The 20,556-nt window shown below is 33.1% G+C and overlaps 1 protein-coding gene across 2 annotated transcripts in view; it reads right to left on the reverse strand.

The window, feature by feature from the left end:
- Nucleotides 1-20,556, reverse strand: part of nrp2a (neuropilin 2a) — a 139,054-nt gene that overhangs the window by 50,569 nt on the left and 67,929 nt on the right. For both annotated transcript variants that reach the window (NM_212965.1, XM_021469092.3), the window contains 2 exon segments: nucleotides 14,600-14,755; nucleotides 18,302-18,471. In NM_212965.1, the coding sequence (NP_998130.1) occupies nucleotides 14,600-14,755; nucleotides 18,302-18,471 (326 nt within the window).

Consider the following 20,556-nt stretch of genomic DNA (forward strand, 5'->3'; position numbering starts at 1 on the left):
CTTGCTTTCTTTCATGAACATTTAAATAAATGATTCAAAGACCCACTTAACTTTTTAGCTTAAAAAAACCTTCAACTATTTTTGACGGTATCAGATAAATGAAATATGATTTATTAAATCAGCCATTTAATGCAGAGACTGCATGATTTTGAAAGTAGTCGTGTCACAGATGTTTTCAGTCCCGATGACTATCTGGGCTTGCATTTTATCGCTGCTTTGTTTACACTGCAAGATGGATCGACGACAGGGGGTTTCACACTGCATGACTTTACAATAGAAAGAATCGCCGACAACTTTGCCCAAACTACGTCTTACAGCCAAAAACACGTGGTATATCTTTGTTATTAACTAAATAACGAGAAAAGGTCTTTAATGAGGTAGAAAATGTACATATTTGCTGACCTGGGTTTGAATGGAATGAGCAATTTCTCCTCAACTTTTTTTTTTACTTTCTGTATGAAATGTCAAACAGACACGGGGGCTCCTGTCAAACCTCCACTAGTTGTTCCTTCATTTCTTGGGTCCAAATTAACTGAAAATGAGCGCTTTTAACTACTCCCTCAACCTCCCGCTGGCCTTCAGGTACACACACACATAAGTGGATGCTCCTCTCTCATTGGCTGTAGGCGATCATCAATGTTATTTTCAGACAAAACTCGTTTCATACGACATGATTTGAATCGCCGACAGCTCCAGATATTTAGCACACCAAATATCTCACAGGCATCGGCGACTCATCGGCGATTCTTTCATATTGTGTTATTGATAGTTCATACTGTATGATTGTCACCAATTTGCCTGTGATTTCAGGCATTTGTCTGCGATTTCTCAAAACCTGTCAGTCAAAATCGGGGCTAAAATCATCCAGTCTGAACTCGGCATAAGGGAAAATTAGCTTTTAATTTACTCACTTTTTGGCCATTCAAGTTTTAGGCGACGATTAATATTAAATAGATAACTGCATATGATTATTTCTATTGCTGTAACTCTTACTGATTCATAAGATGAAAGTAAACATAACTCAAAAAATCTAGTAATGCAAAATTAAATTTTCTGACTTCCCGATGACATATTGAGGAACTGTAAAGTAGAAATGCTGGGTCTGTGGATTTTGAATGGCCTGAGGTTGAGTAAACTACCAGCAAGCTTTCTGTAATATGTTTTGTTCAACAATGACTCGTGAACTGTTTTTGTAAATGATTCAGGGACAAACTCATAAACAGACTCGCTAGTCAAAGCGAGTGAATTACATTTTAATAAATCCATTAGAATTAAATAAAACTCACGTGAGATCAGAACATATGGCTGTTAAAATGGCTGAAAATGCATGACCCCAAATGCACATCCGCATTTCACCATCCATGTGGGGGGCTGAGCGGTGGATGTGTCTTAACCAACCGAAAACATTCCTCACCTGAGATCAAGTGTAACAGAGGCCAAGAAGGGCTGTAAGGGCTTTCGAAAGCGAACACACACACACATAAGTATCCCTGCTCACTTACAAATCCAAGACTATGACCGACATCAGTCAGGCAGAGAATCGGGCTGATTAAATCAAGTGGCACTGGAAAAAGTAGTGGATTAGACGAAGACAAACAAAGAACCCATTGAGCTCATTTTCACCACCGCTAAATTTTCCTCCTTCCTCAAGGCCTAAAGCTCATTTATCCCCATTGTTCGCCTCAGCTTCTCCATCTAATTGCCACAAGTTCTCCACGTGGAGAAGCAGGAGAAGAAGAGAAAAAAAATTATGGAAGGCATTAAAATGATAGATCCTAGGAGAATTTGAAATATACAAGATAAAATTGGACAAAGGGCAGCACAGTGGCTCAGTGGTTAGCACAGTGGCCTCACAGCAAGAAGGTTGATAGTTTGAGTCATGCATTAAAAATATATAAACATGAACTAATAATAAAACAATCAACCCAGGCTCATTCTGGAAACGTAGCCCCGCGGAAATTTCTGGAGACCGCGAAAGACGTCCCGGGAGGTACGTATTTGTGCAGTTTTTGTTTTCGCGAATCCGCGAGAGGCCGCTGTGCGAGCTTTTTTGCATAATGAATGCCTTTCGCGTCGTATATATGAGCAATATAACACGAGTAGCAGTGCGATATGGCTGTATATCAGCGCTGGTGGGAGGCGTGCGTTGCCACCAGTGCCGATATACTGCCAAATCGCACAGCTACGAGTGTGATATTGGGTTTATACAACAGTTTGACGGCATAATTGTGTATATAAAAACAAAATCAAACATGGAGAGTCTTAAAAACCCTTTTGTATGAGGAACTACTTTCTTCCGCCTTGGTTTCAAATCATAAGCTGACAGTTAAACAGCTGAGCAAGCATCTTTTAAACTTTAGATCTGTAGTGTTGGCTTTTTGCTGGTTGTATGTGGGCGGAGTAATACACAAAAGGTAAAGAGGCTGTCCGGGTGCTGATATTACTTAAATATATCACGGATATATAGCCAATCAGATTCAAGAACCAGACAGAACTGTTATTGTTACTGTATATATTACATAATTAAATACTATTTCAATTTTTTTCCATTCTGGCAAAAATTGCACTAAAATCTCTTTCATCATTTGACCAATGGGATTAAATGAGTTCCACTGAATCACCTTTTCTCAGAAAACACATACGCTTTGAGTATGTTTTGAGTAAGCTTTTGAGTATCGGTATGCCTGTTACTTCTAAAGGAACATTCTCCCTTTATCAACACAGCACAAAAAAGTCTTCAACTGACAGAGAAAGCAGTCATTATTCATGATGTCATGGTCAAGATCACGTGTTGCTCAGACTTCTTTATGCTCTTAATTAACCTCTGAACTGTGTAACTAGGCTTATTGACAGGGGTCAAAAGTCACCGCTCAACCACCGATGGAAACTTTGATCTTAAAAGGTGAAAAAAAAATGTTAATGCATTAACCGTAAGCAAACTGACCTCTGATCTGACCTTCTGCGAATGCGTTTAAACTGTACCAGGTTTTTTTGTTATCTTTGAAGCTTGTGTTTGATCTGCACCTTTACTCAAGTCTAGTGTACTGTTGAATTTAGACATGAACAAAACAAGATCGAATGTAAGTACAGTTGTTTGTTATGTCAGACTGGAATTGTACTAGGAAATGGATCTAGGAAAAATCTGCTATTTAACAGTTGCCTGTTAAGAAGCAATTTATAGGTGTCAAAATCAAAAGTTGTCAGAGCAGAGATCAAAATCCCACAGTGCAAATCATGCATATATGTATTTAAATGGAAAATTACTTTTAATTACTTTTTTAACAGCATAATTTAATGTAATTTAATTTAATTTAATTTAATTTAATTTAATTTAATTTAATTTAATTTAATTTAATTTAATTTAATTTAATTTAATTTCATTTCATTTAATTTCATTTCATTTCATTTATTTTTCTGAAGATTATTTAATTTAAATTAATTTTATTTTTAAAATATTTTATTTTTTTATTATTATATTATTTATATTATAACATATTTTCATTAAAAATATAAATACTGAGTAATTAAGTATACTACAATATAAAAATTCTATATTTATAATTCTATAAATATATTTAACATTTTTAATATATTTTATTTTATTATTCTTTTTTTAGATTTAATTTAATTGCATTTTTTCAAGATTAATTGATTGTATTTTATGCTTTTTAATTTAATTTAATTTGTTTTACTTTAATTTAATTTACAAAATTATTTAATTAAAATAATTGTAATAATAAATATTTTATTTATTTTATATATTATTTATATTTATATCATTTTTATTATAAATATTACATTACTAAAGATAATTTAAAGTAAATATATAAATTATATATTTATAATTATATAAATACATTTAATGTGTATAAATACATTTAATATATATATATATATATATATATATATATATATATATATATATATATATATATATATATATATATATATATATATATATATATAATATTATTTAATATATTTATATTACATTTCATAGTTATTTATAAAATGTACTAGCAGTGTTTGAATGAACATTTTTTTTCAAGTAAATTCAATACCATTTTTAAATAAATTTGCTGATATCGACAATTTACACAGAGCGCAATGAAAGAACTATACTTCCATCTTTTTCAGCCTTGTGTCTTTGTCAAAATAAATATTCAATTTATAATCAGACTATAAGCTAAATTTTTTGGCCTTATATATTGCCATCTCTCCTAGTATCTATGATATGTTCACTCTCGTTGATTGGTCTATTGTCTTCCCTCTCATTTAACCTCTGTCTTCCTCTTCATCGTTATCCATGAACTGCCACAATTCTTTGCCACAGAGTTGGACGGCTGAGTGCGTCTTATTGCAGTGTCTGTAAAGGGGTCATCCGTCTAGTCGCTGTCTGTCTGACTGGCTTCAACAGACACAACATGCTCGAGATCAGCATTTTTAAAAAAAGGGGGATCGAGAAACCTTCCCCCACATCTCAAGCCTTCCGTCACTGCATCATTGAAGCATTATGAGTGTGTTCCTCTGTGAGTGTGTCCAATTCCCCGACTGGGAATAAACACACACTCACACTGGGTTGATAAAGCATGTGTAGCCTTGAGCGTGCAGCCCAGAAAAGGGATTCTTCCATATGGATTACTCTGCCTGGAGACGTAACTCTCGCTGGGACGTGACTTGTGGCCACTGGATGGAGGAGATGAGGCGAACAATGGGGATGGATGAGGTTCAGGCCTTGAGGAAGGAGGGCAGTATATATAAATTGATCCCATTAATCAATGATCAACACAAATGTGTCAAGAATGTACAAAAATGATTTTTCAGAGTTTTCAGTGGGCACCTTTTATGTCAAAACAACATCAAAAAAATCTAACATTGGCGTAAAATAAATGTCAAAATAGATTACTGATGTCAAAACAACATCAAATTGACGTCTAACATTGACATTAAAAATGTCAAAAAACGATTACCTTTCTGTAAACTACCTTGATGTCTAAACAACATCAATTGACATCTAACAATGATGTAATGTCAAATATCGATTAACGTCCTGTCAAATTGACATCTAAAAATCGACATCAAATTGACATCTAAAACTGACATAAAAAACATGCAAAAAAGTAATTGCTGGCCTGTAAACTACTGTGATGTGAAAACAATATCAAACAGACGTCTGACATTGACACAAAAAATGTCAAAAAATGATTACCTTTCTGTAAACTACAGTGATGTCAAAACAACATCAAATTAACATCAAACATTGATGTAAAAAATACGCCTAAAATCGATTACTTTTTTGTAAACTACTGTATGTCAAAACAACATTAAATTAACATCTAACAATGACGTAACATGTAAAAAAATCGATTACCGTCCTGTAAACTACAGTGAGGTCAAAACAACATCAAATTGACATCTATCATTGACGTAAAAAGACACCGAAAATCGATTACCGTCCTGTAAACTACAGTGATGTCTAAACAACATCAAACTAACATCTAACAATGACGTAACATGTAAAAAAATCTATTACCGTCCTGTAAACTACCATGATGTCATAACGACATCTAATTGAAATTGAAATTGACATCTAACAATAATATAATGCCAAAAATTTATTTTTTTTTCTTGTAAAAAGAAAAAACTTTGTTCTTGTGACAGTACCTTTATGTCAAAACAAAATCAAATTAAAATCTAACAATGATGTAAGATGTCATTCATTCATTTTCTTGTCGGCTTAGTCCCTTTATTTATCCGGGCTCGCCACAGCGAAATGAACCGCCAACTTATCCAGCAAGTTTTTTACGCAGCGGATGCCCTTCCAGCCGCAACCCATCTCTGGGAAAATGATTTAAGATGTAAAAAAATTTATTAATGTCCTGTAAAGTACCGCGATGTCAAAACAACATAAAATTGACATTTTACATTGACGTAAAAAGACTTTCACCAAAATCGATTATCTTCCTGTAAACTACCGTAATGTCAAAACATCAAATTAATATCTAACAATGATGTAACATGTAAAAAATCTATTACCGTCCTGTAAGCTACTGTGATGTCAAAACAACATTAAATTGACATCTAACAATGATATAATTTAAAAAAATCGATTACTGTCTTGTAAACTACCTTTATGTCAAAACAACATCAAATTAACATCTAACAATGACGTAACATGTAAATAATTGATTACTGTCCTGTAAAGTACTGTGAAGTCAAAACAACATCAAATTGACATCTAACAATGATTAAACATGTAAAAAAAAAATTGATTACTGTCCTGTAAACAACCTTTATGTCAAAACAACTTCAAACTAACATCTAACAATAACGTAACTTCAAAATTGATTACCGTCCTGTAATATACTGGGATGTCAAAACAACATCAAATTAAAATCAAACATTGACATAAAAAGATCAAAAATCGATTACAGTCCTGTAAACTACCTTTAAGTCAAAATAACATCAAATTGACACCTAAAACTGCCAAAAACACGTAAAAAAGCAATTACTGTCCTGTAAACTACTGTGATGTCAAAATAACAACAAATTGAAACCCAACATTGCTGTTAAAAGACACCAAAAATTTATTACTGTCCTGTAAACTACCATGATGTCAAAACGACTAGAAATCAACCTAGCCAGAGGATTAAACCAGCGACCTTCCTGCTGTGAGGCGACAGTGCTAACCACTGAGCCACCGTGTCACCGCTGTATATATTATATGATTGGAAAAAAATCCAAATGGAAAATAATCCAGTTCACAGATATTCAGTAGAGGCTTATACAAACCCAACATGCTTCACACCAAAATGAAACAAACTACCTATAGAGCTATAAGTCTTTAAACCTCCAAGCTTTTCAGTGTGGTAAACAAGATCCAAATCTGCCTGCCAACAGTAGAGTTGGTGGCGGGACGGTCCGCCCATCCAGCTGAAGTAGAGCACTTGCTGGGGTAACTAAATAATTAAAGCTGCCATGTTGTGTGTCTACAAGTGATAGATCATGAAATTATAAAGAGGCTTTGGGCTGTCCCTTCAGTGCTGGAGGTGAAGGGTCCGTCTCTACCCCTGGGTCGTTTAGAACAGACGTCCCATGCAGACTGTGGGAGGACAAAAGGTCTGGAGGTGTTTAAGTATTGATGGACGTCGTGAAAGTGCACGAAGAGCCAAAGAAAGTTGAGGAAACAACTAAATGGGTCTTTTGCTGTGAAATAGACAACCTCTGATGGATGATGGTCCATTTGGTGAAGTATCTGATGTGGATAAAATGTTTTTTGTCTCATGTTAGATTATATTATGGAAAGAAAAAGTACCTTTAATAAATACTTTTCATTAATATTTAATGTCTATTAATTCATGGATGAATAATTCATTCAGATTTCCCTTTTTTCCTGAATGTCTTTAGACTTAAATTATTTACCTTCAGCACCTTGGAGTGCTGATGAATTTAATACATAAGAAAAAAAAGTATATTTATATATATATTATTATTTATTTTATATTATTTAATTGTAAGTGTGGTTTAATAATTATTTAATGATAGCTCAAATAAAAATAAAATAAAATATATTTTTAATAATATAAATAAATATAATAAATATAATAAATAATAATAAAATAAATTAAATTAAGGTAAATCAAAAATGTAATTAAATATTTTTTATAAAAAGTTTTAAATTAAAAAATAAAATAATTGTAAAATAAAATAAAAAACTAAATCAAAAATAAAATAAAATAAAATAACATAAAATAAAAAATAAATAAAATATTTTTATTACAAATTAAATTAAATCTTTTAAATAAAAATTCATTAAAAATAAAAATCAAATTACATTAAATAAAATAAAAATAAAAAAGTAAAATGTTATTAAATTAAAATAAAACTATCAATACATTAAAATTATTAAATAAAAATAATTAAATTAAATTAAATAATAGTAATATATTATAATGGTAATATATATATTATATATATATTAAAAAACAAACCATTACAAATCAATTTCATGACCATTTATGCGGTATTTTTATGATATTTTGTGTATTTTTTTATGGTATATTAAAGACCGGAGTGAAGTGTTATATTTACTAGATCAACCAGCTGAACCAGTACCAAACCAGTACTAACTCGTATAACCTCTAAAACGACAGCTCCTGCCAATGAGCCTTTCTTGTATAATCAAATCTTTGTTTTTTGTTTTTCTCTTTGTCCACCTGTTTTCCCTCTCTCTTCTCCAGATGAAGATGTTGACAGTAAAAGCTGGTTCCGCTTGTCGGATCACCAGCCTTAAGCATCATCCTGAAGAGCAGGAAAACAGACAGTGTGTGCAGTGTGTGTGTGTGTGCGTGTGAATGAACACTGAAGTGCTCTCACTAGTGAGCAACCCCTGCTCCCCCTCCAGTGCGCTTTCTCTCAGTGGAAGAAAAAAATGACAAGACATTTGGACTCATCTTTCTCATTTTTCTCTTTGTGTTCCTCCTTCCATCCTTTTTAACTCTCCCAGTCGTCAGCTTTCTGTCACGGGCGGCACACGCACAGGCTAAATGGCTTTATATGCTATATTCATCATGTTTCAAGTGAGTGTGTGACAGATTTATTACTTGCTCTCCATAAGGGATTTATAGGAATTTCAATAATAAATGGCATATGTTGCCATTTTTTCAAGCAAACGGGAACCTTTTTGCTATTTAGCATAGAGCAAATGTGTTTATGCAATATTACTGAGTGGAATATCAAATGTCATGATGTTTTTGCATTACGTTTACTGGATGCTGTATATAAAATTAGGGAAAAAAGGGAATGTTTGGGAGATTTTCATGCTCAGAATTGAGATACATAGGAGCAAAAAATAACTAATCAATTTCTAATGAGCAAAATTAAGTCATTTAAAGTGCGAGAAGTCATTTCAGAGGTACAGTGCTTCTGGAAAATATTCATAGCGCTTCACTTTTTTTGTTTATGTTACAGTCTTATTCCAAAATGGATCAAATAAATTTATTTCCTCAAAATTTTACACACAATACCCATAATAACAATGGGAAAAAAACATTTCTTGAAATTGTTGCAAATTTATTAAAAATCAAAATCCTGAAAAATCACATGTACACCAGTATTCACAGTCTTTGTCGTGCCGCTCTAAATTGATCTCAGGTACATTCTGTTTGCACTGATCATTCTTGAAATGTTTCAGCAGCTTCACTGAAGTGCACCTTTGGTCAATTCAGTTGATTGGACATGATTTGAAAAGGCATACGCCTGTCTATATAAGGTCCCAGGGTTGACAGTGCATGTCAAAGCACAAACCAAGCATGAAGACAAAAGAATTGTCTGTAGAGAAAGGATTGTCTCGAGGCACAAAGCTGGGGAAGGTTACAGAAACATTTATGCTGCTCTGAAAGTTCCAATGGGCACAGCGGCCTCCAACATCCATAAGTGGAAGATGTTTGGAACCACCAGGACTCTTCCTAGAGCTGGCCGGCCATCTAAGCAGAGTAATCAGGGGGGAAGGGCCTTAGTCAGAGAGGTGATCAATAACCCAATGGTCAGTCTGTCTGAGCTCCAGCGTTCTTCTGTGGAGAAAGAAGAATCTTAAAGAAGGACAACCATCCGTGCAGCAATCCACCAATCAGGCCTGTATGGTAGAGTGGCCAGACGGAAGCCACTCCCCGCCTGGAATTTGCCAAAAGGCATCTGAAGAACTCTCAGACCATAAGAAGCTAAATTCTCTGGTCTGATGAGACTAAAATGGAACTCTTTGGAGTGAACGCCAGGTGTTACATTTGGAGAAAACCAGACACCGCTCATCACCAGGCTTATACCATCCTTACAGTAAAGCATGGTGGTGGCAGCATCATGCTGTAGGGATGTTTTGCAGCAGCAGGAACTGGAAGACTAGTGAGGATAGAGGGAAAGATGAATGCAGCAATGTACAGAGACATCCTGAATGAAAACCTGCTTCAGAGTGCTCTTGACCTCAGACTGGAACGATGGTTCATTCTCCAGCAGGAAAATGACCTAAAGCACACCACCAAAATATCAATGGAGTGGCTTCACAACAACTCGGTGAATGCCTTTGAGTGGCCCAGCCAGAGCCCAGACCTAAATTCTATTGAGCATCTCTGGAGAGATCTGAAAATGGCTGTACACCGTCGCTTCCCATCCAACCTGATAGAGCTTGAGAGGTACTGCAAAAAGGAATGGGCAAAAATTCCCAAAGACAGGTGAGCCAAGCTTCAAAAAGACTTAAGGCTATAATTGCTGCTAGAAGTGCAACAACAAAGTATTGAGAAAAGGCTGTGAATAATAAACCTAACTATGAACTTAATAACTATTAATAAGCAGCAAATTAGTTGTTGAGTAGGCAAAACAATTGAATTAATAGTTTGTAAATGCTTTAAATGTTAATAATACTAACCATTATTTTGTGAGCGGGTCACTAAACTGTTTAACAGTTTACATGCCAAACCCTATAATGAAAGTGCCCTGACAGCAGGATTTGGTCTGGGTCTGTAATCCCAGTCCAATCTACACATCAATACTACTTTCATGTGCCACGTCTTCCCAAACAGCAGACTAATCTTTTAATCAAAAGCAGATCCACTAAAAAGAGGAGCGAAAGGTTAATCCTTGCACTTTTATTACACGCTTTCCCTTGGTGTAACGTAGAGTTAAAATGCATAAGCATCTTTGCGCGGTTCTGATTAAACTGTGGCCGACACGGTTATAGTGGGATTAGTTGTCACGAAATGAGAAAGGCGAAGTTTCAAGCAACGGACAGCGTCAAAACAAGCAGAGATTAGCATGTCATTGGGCAGGAGCGACGGCTAAATGAAGCGACGGCGGCTGATTGATGCTTTAATTACTAGTTAACCAAACATAAGCGTTTCTGTCTGATTGGCTCAGTTGTGTCCTCATCAAAATTTGACTTTGCCACAGTAATCTTCACAAGCCTAAATGCACCCTTTCCTGGTTAAATGGCATTTGATGGAGGTTTTCCAAAGCTCTGTGACTGAATTGTGGAAAAATCTGCATTCATAATAAGGGGGTGTGTCTAGGATTTCCTAATTTGAATGGCAAAAAAGAATTTGACAAATAGAGTCTGGCTGTATGTATATATATATATATATATATATATATATATATATATATATATATATATATATATATATATATATATATATATATATATATATATATATAAATCGGCCACTTATTAGGTACACCTGTCCAACTGCCCGTTAACGCAAATTTCTAATCAGCCAGTCACATGGCAGCAACTCGATGCATAGTCAAGACGATCTGCTGCAGTTCAAATTGAGCATCAGAATGGGAAAGAAAGATCATTTAAGAGACTTCGAATGTGGCATGGTTGTTGGTGCCAGATGAGTATTTCAGAAACTGCTGATCTGCTGGGATTTTCATGCACAATCATCTCTAGGGTTTACAGAGAATGGTCGGAAAAAGAGAAAATATCCAGTGAGCGGCAGTTCTGTGGGTGCAAATGCCTTGTTGGTGCCAGGGGAGATTGGCCAGATGATTCGAGCTGGTAGAAAAGCAACAGTAACTCATAACCACTTGTTACAACCAAAGTAAGCAGAAGAGACTCTCTGAACACACAACACATCCAACCTTGAGGCAGATGGGCTACAGCAGCAGAAGACCACACTGGGTGCCACTCTTGTCAGCTAAGAACAAGAAATTGAGGCAACAATTCACACAGACTCACCAAAATCGGACAATAAAATATTTTGGGAAAACAGTGCCTGGTCTGATGAGTCTCGATTTCTGCTGCGACATTCAGATAGTAGTGTAAGGATTTGGTGTCAACAACATGAAAACATTGATCCATCCTGCCTTGTATTAATGGTTCAGGCTGGTGGAGGTGGTGTAATGGTGTGGGGGATATTTTCTTGGCACACTTTAAGCCTATTAGTACTAAATCTGTCAACACCACAGCTTATCGGAGTATTGTTGCTGACCATGTCCATTCCTTTTTGACCAAAGTGTACACATCTTCTGATGGCTACTTCCAGCACGATAACGCACCATGTCATAAAGCGCGAATTATCTCAGACTGGTTTCTTGAACATGACAATGAGTTCACTGTACACAAATGGCCTCCACAGTCACCAGACCTCAATCCAATAGAGCGCATTTGGGATGTGGTGGAATGGGAGATTCGCATCATGGATGTGCAGCCGACAAATCTGCAGCAACTGAGTGATGCTATCATGTCAATATGGACCAAAATCTTTGAGGAATATTTCCAGTACCTTGTTAAATTTATCCCACAGAATAAAGCAGTTCTAATGGCAAAAGGGGTCCTACTCGGTACTAGTAAGGTGTACCTAATAAAGTGGCCGTTGAGTGTGTGTTTGTATATATAAAAAAAAGGGGTTTTTCCTATATTTATTTGTTTTATTCTGGCTAGAACAAAAGCAGTTTATAATTTTTTAAAAAACATTTTAAGGTCAATATTATTAGCCCCCTTAAGCAATATTTTTTTCGATTGTCAACAAAACAAATAATGCATATAGTCACAAAGTGCTTTACAATAAGAGAAAACAAGTAAAAGAACACGTGACAATAAAAGATGTTAAAACATATTAAAACAAATAAAAATCCAAATACAGAAATACATTTTAATAATTTAATAATGTAAATTAAAAGCTTGACCAACAAGATGCGTCTTTAAATGCTTTTAAAAAAGTTCAACTGTTCCCAAATTACCGTTATTATCTAATTAACCTAGTTAAGCCTTTAAATTGCTAAATACTGGTGTCTAGTAAGCTATTTTACTAGTACTAGTAAAATATTATGTGCTGTTAATCAGTACATAATCCTAAAATCAGTTATTGGAAATTAATTAGTTATTGAAACTATTATGTTTATAAATGGGTGATAAAATAATAAACTGAAAAAATCGTCTTCAACTGTATTTCCAAAGAGCCTGGTCTGAAAAACAAGATCCATGCTTCAATTAAAAATTAGTTTTTCAGGCCATGTTTGTAGCTACGCCCATGTTGAGGATTTGAAGCGCAGTGTTTTTGGTCCTCAGAGGGTCACATTCATGAGATCCTTGTGGCAGTGCATGAGCAGGTCTCAACATGTCCTGCTCTGGTCCAGGTGTGACAGGTCACGCAGGTGTGTTTACGGCATTAGGAGCGGACAGAGACAGATAAGGCTGTAAAAGAGCCTCATTGTTCGTTACCGTCAGATAACCATCTCTCAACCTGTTCCCATGTCACTTTCTCTGTTCAGAACAGCAACGTTCACCTTTAACTAGAATTGCTGCTTCCTCCAGATGCTTTACCAATGCTGCAGTTTATAGTCAGATTTGAAGATGAACTGAATATCGCATCCATATTTGCAATTGGGTGTTTTCATAAAAAACAAAGGCCATCACATATTTGTCACCAACCCATCCTATAATTACTATTTAAAAGTCCACAAAATAAAACAATTATTTATTTGTGGGAACACCACAAACCCAAACATACTATAAATATACAGTATGATGACTTTCAGCACACAAACTAAAAGTATATACAATTATGAATTAGATATTTACTTTGCATTTATTTATTAGTTAAATGTTTGCTTCTATTCATTGCCTTTATTTTCTTATTTTCTTATTTTCTTATTATATTTATTAGTTTGATTGTAAATTTACCATTATATTATATTATATAATAAATTAAATTTTAATTTAATTTAATTTAATTTAACTATAATTTTAATAATTTAAAATAATTTTTGTTAGTTTTTTTAAACTGTTTATGAAGTGTCTGTGGCCTGGCTTTTATTTGTCAAATAAATAAATACTACTACTACTACTACTACTACTACTACTACTACTACTAATAATAATAATAATAATAATAATTATTATTATTATTATTATTATTATTATTATTATTATAAAAATGATCTTATTATATAATAATCATATTAATGTTATTATTTATTATTATTATTATTATTATTATTATTATTAATAATAATATTAATATTATTATTATTATTATTATTATTATTATTATTATTGTTATTAATGTTTTGTATTAAATAAAGACTTATATTTTTATTTGCCATTCCTTTAGTCATAGCAAAATATCACAAGTAGGCCTACAATTAAATTTGAATAAATTAGCAATGTTTCATATTACAAAAAATGTGTAAATATTTACTAGTTTATTTCTGAAAATGTGAATCTAATTAACTAAACTGATGAATGTAAATCTATTATTAATTCATGGCAAAAAAATTAAACAAAAGACAAGAAAAAATCACGAGTGCAATAGTGAATATACAATTAACATTTTTTTATTTTATTGTAATAATAAATAATTTAAATTAAAAATAATTTAATTTTAATAGTTGTATTTCATTTTAATTATACACAGTAAAACTCCTAGTTTATTTATGCAAAACAAATAAATGTTGCATTTTACTACAAATGTCTCTCTAATAACATGAAGCTGTCCATGGATCCCACATCTTAGACATTGTTTCTACAAGTCAACTAATATTTAATTGTTGGTGTTGTTGTTTTTTTTTAATCCAGCTGTAAACAGAAAAATTGTGTGGGTCTTACCTTGTGGTTTTTGCCATGCCGATAAAACATCCAGTCCTCTCCGTTAGTGCTAACTTCCAGCTTGAAGGTGGTGACGTAGTATGACTTCTGGGTCTCTTTGGAAATGGCTCCTTGAGTAGCGATGCCGGTCAGAACCTTGAGGAACTGAAGATCCACCTGGGAAAGCAGGAAGATGATTGATGAAAGTGGGAAACAGGGAGCGATAAAGCCCAACTGATCGCACCGAATTTAGTTCCCTTTCGACAGCCGATCAATGAGGATTTCTGTTATGAGTAATGAGGAGTTCCTCTGCAGTTTATAAATCTATTTTGAAAAATGTGTATGGAGAACAAGATCATTCCTCCCAGTGGCGAGAGAAATACAGGGCTTATTTTAAAACAATAAACCTTCCAACAGGGATTTTATTATTATTATGATGATTATGATGATGATGATTATTATTATTATTATTATTATTATTATTATTATTATTATTGTTGTTGTTGTTATTATTTTTTATTATTACTTTTTTCATTAGTTTTATTTATTTATGTGTTTATATTAACAAAATTGATATAATAATAATAATAATAATAATAATAATAATTATTATTATTATTATTATTATTATTATAAATATGATTATTACTTTTTAAACTTGCTTTATTTTTTATTTTATTAATTATATTAATAATAATAATAATAATAATAATTATACTAATAAAATTATTATTATTATTAATAATAATAATAATAATAATAATAATAATAATAATTATTATTATTATTATAGATATTCATATTATTATTATTATTATTGTTATTGTTATTATTTATTATTATTATTATTATTATTATTATTATTATTATTATTATAAATATTTATACTATTATTATTATTATTATTATTATTATTGTTGTTGTTGTTATTATTATTATTATTATTATTATTATTATTATTATTATTTCTTTTTTATGTGTGTATGTGCTGTGTTTTTAGTCCACCTCATTAGTCCTAAACAGCTTTGTGTTTCCAATCAACGATAATCTGGAGCAGATGTGTGAATAGAGTGCATGATGGGTTTTGTGGTGCAGTTGAATGTGAGTGTTCTCCAGCAGCCTGCAAGAGCAACATTGCTGTTAATAATGTTAATAATAATAATAATAATAATAATAATAATAATAATAATAATAATTGTTTTATTTATTTATTTATTTATTTATTTATTTATTATTATTATTTTTTTTTTATTCATTTATTTACTTCTTCTTCTTTTTGGTTTAGTCCCTTTATTTATCAGAGGTCACCACAGCGGAATGAACCACCAACTTATCCAGCATATGTTTTACACAGCGGATGCCCTTCCAGCCACAACCCAACACTGGGAAACACCCATGCACACTCTCATTCACACATACATTCATACACTACAGCCAATTTTTTGTTTTAACCAATTCACCTGTATTTCCCAGTACTGCAGTTGTGGCTGGAAGGGCATCCACTGTGTAAAACATATGCTGGAATAGTTAGTGCTTCATTCCACTCTGGCAACCTCTGAAATAAAGACTAAGCCGAAGGAAAACTAATGTATTTATTCACCTATAGCGCATGTCTTTGTACTGTGGGGGAAACTAGAGCACCCGCATACATATCTGACACCTTCACATACAGTAATTTACATGAAAACTCATCCAGATTCATCCAAATGTAGCCTTGCTGGTGTAATTAAACCTCTCTGACCTCTACACACACACACACACAGAAGTGTCTTTGCTCATCTGTCAGATATATGAAGGAATGGCGGTGTGTTTGGATGCAGGTGTAAAGAGGGCCGTGATGAACTCTGAAATCAATAGTGCTGGAGAAGGTTTGCTAACTACGGCTTTCTCTGGACCGTCCTCATCCATCATGAAGCAGTTAGCATCACAGCGGCTTTCCACGCTTCATCGCTCTTTGCGCCAACACAACACACACTGACGGCCATGATGGAGAGCTCTATAGAGGCGCAGAACGTGTGTGAATATACCACACGTGTGGAGAGAGACTGACAATCCCACTAGTTTGGGGAACGAATCAAGGCCATTGAATATTTGATGTGATGCAAATGAAAATGAGGTTTGGGGATAGATCTGCATGTGTTTTAATAGCTTAAAGTCAACATAAATCACTTCCTGATTGCATTTGTGATTGATAATAAAGTTTAGAATCAACAATATGTTTAAAAATAATAATGTTTTAAAAGAAATGTAACTTTAATCAGCAAAAAAAAAATTAACTATTAACTATTTTATTAAGTGTTAGAAGAACAGAGCTATTTTGAATAAATATTTTTACATCAAACTATACAGAATAAAGCACTGATGAAACAATTAAAATTTTGGAAAGTTAGCTTTATAATAATAATAATAATAATAATAATAGTTTATGATTATGAATATTATTATTATTGTTGTTGTTGTTGTTGTTGGTGGTGGTGGTGGTGGTGGTGGTGGTTTTATTATTATTAATACAAATAAAAGCAAACATTATTATTAATAATAATATTTTTATTAATATTAGTATGATTATTATTATTATTATTATTATTATTATTATTATTATTATTATTATTTACATTTTTATTATTAGTATTATTACTTTTATTTTTGTTCTTCTTCTTATTATTATTATTATTTATTTTGTTTTGTAATTATTTGTTTATATTATTATTTTTCCTATAATTATTTTTATTATTATTGTTATTGTTATTATTATTACTATTATTACTGTATTATTATTTTTATTATTATTATTATTATTAATATCTATTTATCATTATTTATTATTAGTTTATGTTATTATTTTAATTATTATTATTATTATTATTATTAGTAGTAGTAGTAGTAGTAGTAGTAGTAGTAGTAGTAGTATTACTGTTAGTATTATTATTATTTTTATAATTTTAATTTATTTTTATTATAATTATTACTGCTATTAATATTATTATTATTTTATTATTATTATTTTTATTATTATTATTATTATGTTTTATTATTAGTTTATATTATTATTTTAATTATTATTAGTAGTAGTAGTAATATTACTGTTAGTATAGTTATTATAATTATTAATTTATTTTTATAATTTTTGTTTATATACATTTTTTTTTAATCGAAGAAATGTGCAATGCTAGAAATTTTTTAACAATACCAATAAAATAAAATTGTTTATCCATTACCCCTTGTTACTACTAGTGATGCTCCGCTCGATCGGCCAGAGATCAGTATCGGCCAATAATCACATTTCATGACTCGATTGGTACTCACCTATCTGGCCCATCTCTTGAAGCGAGCACAATTGTTTGTTTATGAGTTTACAAGCAGAAAACACTTAAGAATTAAAATCATTTTACATATCAGAATCGACTGTTCTGTGTTTTCAACAATAATGCAAGTTCATTAAATCCTGGCTGGATATATTAAGGATCTATAAAAGACTTGAATATTTAATAATAAAACTTATTGGAATATACATATTGTAATAAGTAGTAGTTTTTGGACCTGTTTGCTTTTAGTAAAAAAGTAATTGATTTATAAGTGTGCCTTTTAACTCCTGGGACGTGAATGAGAGTGTGCATGGGTGTTTCCCAGTGTTGGGTTGTGGCTGGAAGGGCATCCGCTGTGTAAAACATGCCTACTTGTTATGGTTTGATACATATAAAAATTGAATAGCAACTGTCTCACCTGTATGTACTCCTTGTTGCTGTCCTCACCGGGCGTCCAGGCGTTGTCCTCATTGTTCAGACGTGCCTGACGAGGCTGCCAGCGTCCATCATAAAACGAAGTGGAGGCCGAAATCTGATCATCAGAGATCTTCCCAGACTCCAGTCCAAACGCATTACTACAGTGAAACGCTAAATAAGAGGAAAAACAGTGTGAATGATTGAATACATGCACATTTTAATGTTATTGTTGGTGTTTTCCATTTATCTGTACCTTTTATTAAATTAAAAGGCATTAATTTTATTTCTTATGTAAAGTATAGGACAACATGAACTCATAATAGAATATAAATTCACTTTTTTAATAAATAAGTCCACATGCTCCACTACTTCCAATAAACAAAAATATTTTATAACAAAAATAACACAATAGCTATTACAAACTGTTTGAAAGCTACCCTGTGTGCAACTGGCAAAACAAATAGTCTATATCCACAAAGTTTCAGCTTAAAATTTTGCACAGATCATCTTGTCTTACTTTTTACTACAAAGACGCTTTCGCACATTTTCGCACGTAAGAAATATATTAAACAATGTAAACAGCAGTATTCTGCCAGAAACAGTGACCATTCATAATTCAACGCTACCCTAGTAGCAAAGAATTCTGGCCCAGATTTGGCAAAAAGCTGGCACAGCAGGCATTCATCCGGCACTGGCATACAGCATGTGGGCGAAACATGGCCCGGGTTTGGCAGAGGTGGCACCGTTTTCAAGGCGGCACACAAGATTTGGGCCAGATGAAAAACGTAGTATTTGGCCCAGATTTAAAAATTTGATAAGTGGGCCATGTGAGTTTAACCAGTCTTGACCCACATTTAAAATACACTAAAACCATTTTTGAGTAAAAAAAAATAAATTCTACCAATCAGGTCACTTTGAGAAAAAGCGTGCCTATAGTGTGCCTAAAGGGCATCACTCGATGGGTTTATCAATTTCATTGCAATCGTGACACACCAACCTATCTGGCCCAGTTCAGGCCCAGTTATGAGTTATTAACTTGGCTGAGACTTGGCCCAGATATGGTCTGTGTTTGGCCCTTGTCTGGAAGCCAGATTTGGTCCAGTCATGTACCGTAATTCACTGCGGCATGTGGGCCAAGCAAAACCTGATTGTGTGGGCCAGAGCTGGGCCAGAGAGATTTTGCTATGTGGGTATTGTTTCAGTGGACTAAATGTGTTCGATGGAATGTTGTTCTGAGGATTCTTACCATTCAAAATAAACTATGATGTACAGCAATGAATGCACATGTGTTATGCTCCATTGTTCCATTGAACAAAAAAAAAACTGTAAAGGCTGCTTGAGGGTTGAAGCTTTGGACTGATGTATAGTTTGTCAAGATTACTGGTGTTCTTTTTGATGTAATCTATTCGTAAACACTGACATGTTAATAAAACAGCGCCCCAATACATTTTTGTGTGTGTCTGATTGAATGCAAATGAGCTGAGTCTGCTACCATTCCCCAGGATTTTAAATACACATGCCTCTGTTGCCTAGCAGCTTCCTGCAAACAACACGCAAAAACATTTGCAAAAACATAACTTTACTTTAGATATGTCTTGAATATGTAAATGAAAGTATGGAACGGACATTTGTGAGTCATCTAATAGAATAACTGTACATTTATTGTGTGTATTACCAAAAATATTGTATTCATAGGTTGATGACTTTAGTTAAATATGACATCAGACATTCAAAGTTTCATTTTAATATCTTAATAAAAGCCTTGAATGTAAATGTAACATGTCAATATGACGACTTATATGAGAACTGTCATAATACTACTACGGCAATTCTAGTAGTTATAGAATTCTGGTAGTTCCAGTGTAAAGATCTTGAGAAGTGCTTTGAAATATGCATTTCTTATTCGATGTTTGACATAATCTCAACCGAAATACGAAGAGAGGGTGGGACATAGTGTAGCCCCGCCCATTCCTCAAAAACAGTTTCCTTTTTATCACAGCTCTGCCAGTAAGAGGCTGTTTCTCAATGTGCGTTCTTCAGCGGTCTTGCGTCCTCGTGTTCTCATGCAACGTCATCATCAGCTGCCTAAGTTCAGTTCCAATACTCAAGACCGCAAGTACGGAGGACACGTGAAACTTCCCGGATGTGATCTTGATATCAAGGATGCACTGATGCAGACTTGAGCACCGAACTCGCTCTGGAAGTCCCAGAAGTCATTGCGACTGGAGGTGGGAAGCGCAGCATTTTATTTAGATT

The sequence above is a fragment of the Danio rerio genome, chromosome 1 (genome assembly GCF_049306965.1).
Source record: "Danio rerio strain Tuebingen ecotype United States chromosome 1, GRCz12tu, whole genome shotgun sequence".
Classification (NCBI taxonomy): Eukaryota; Metazoa; Chordata; class Actinopteri; order Cypriniformes; family Danionidae; genus Danio; species Danio rerio.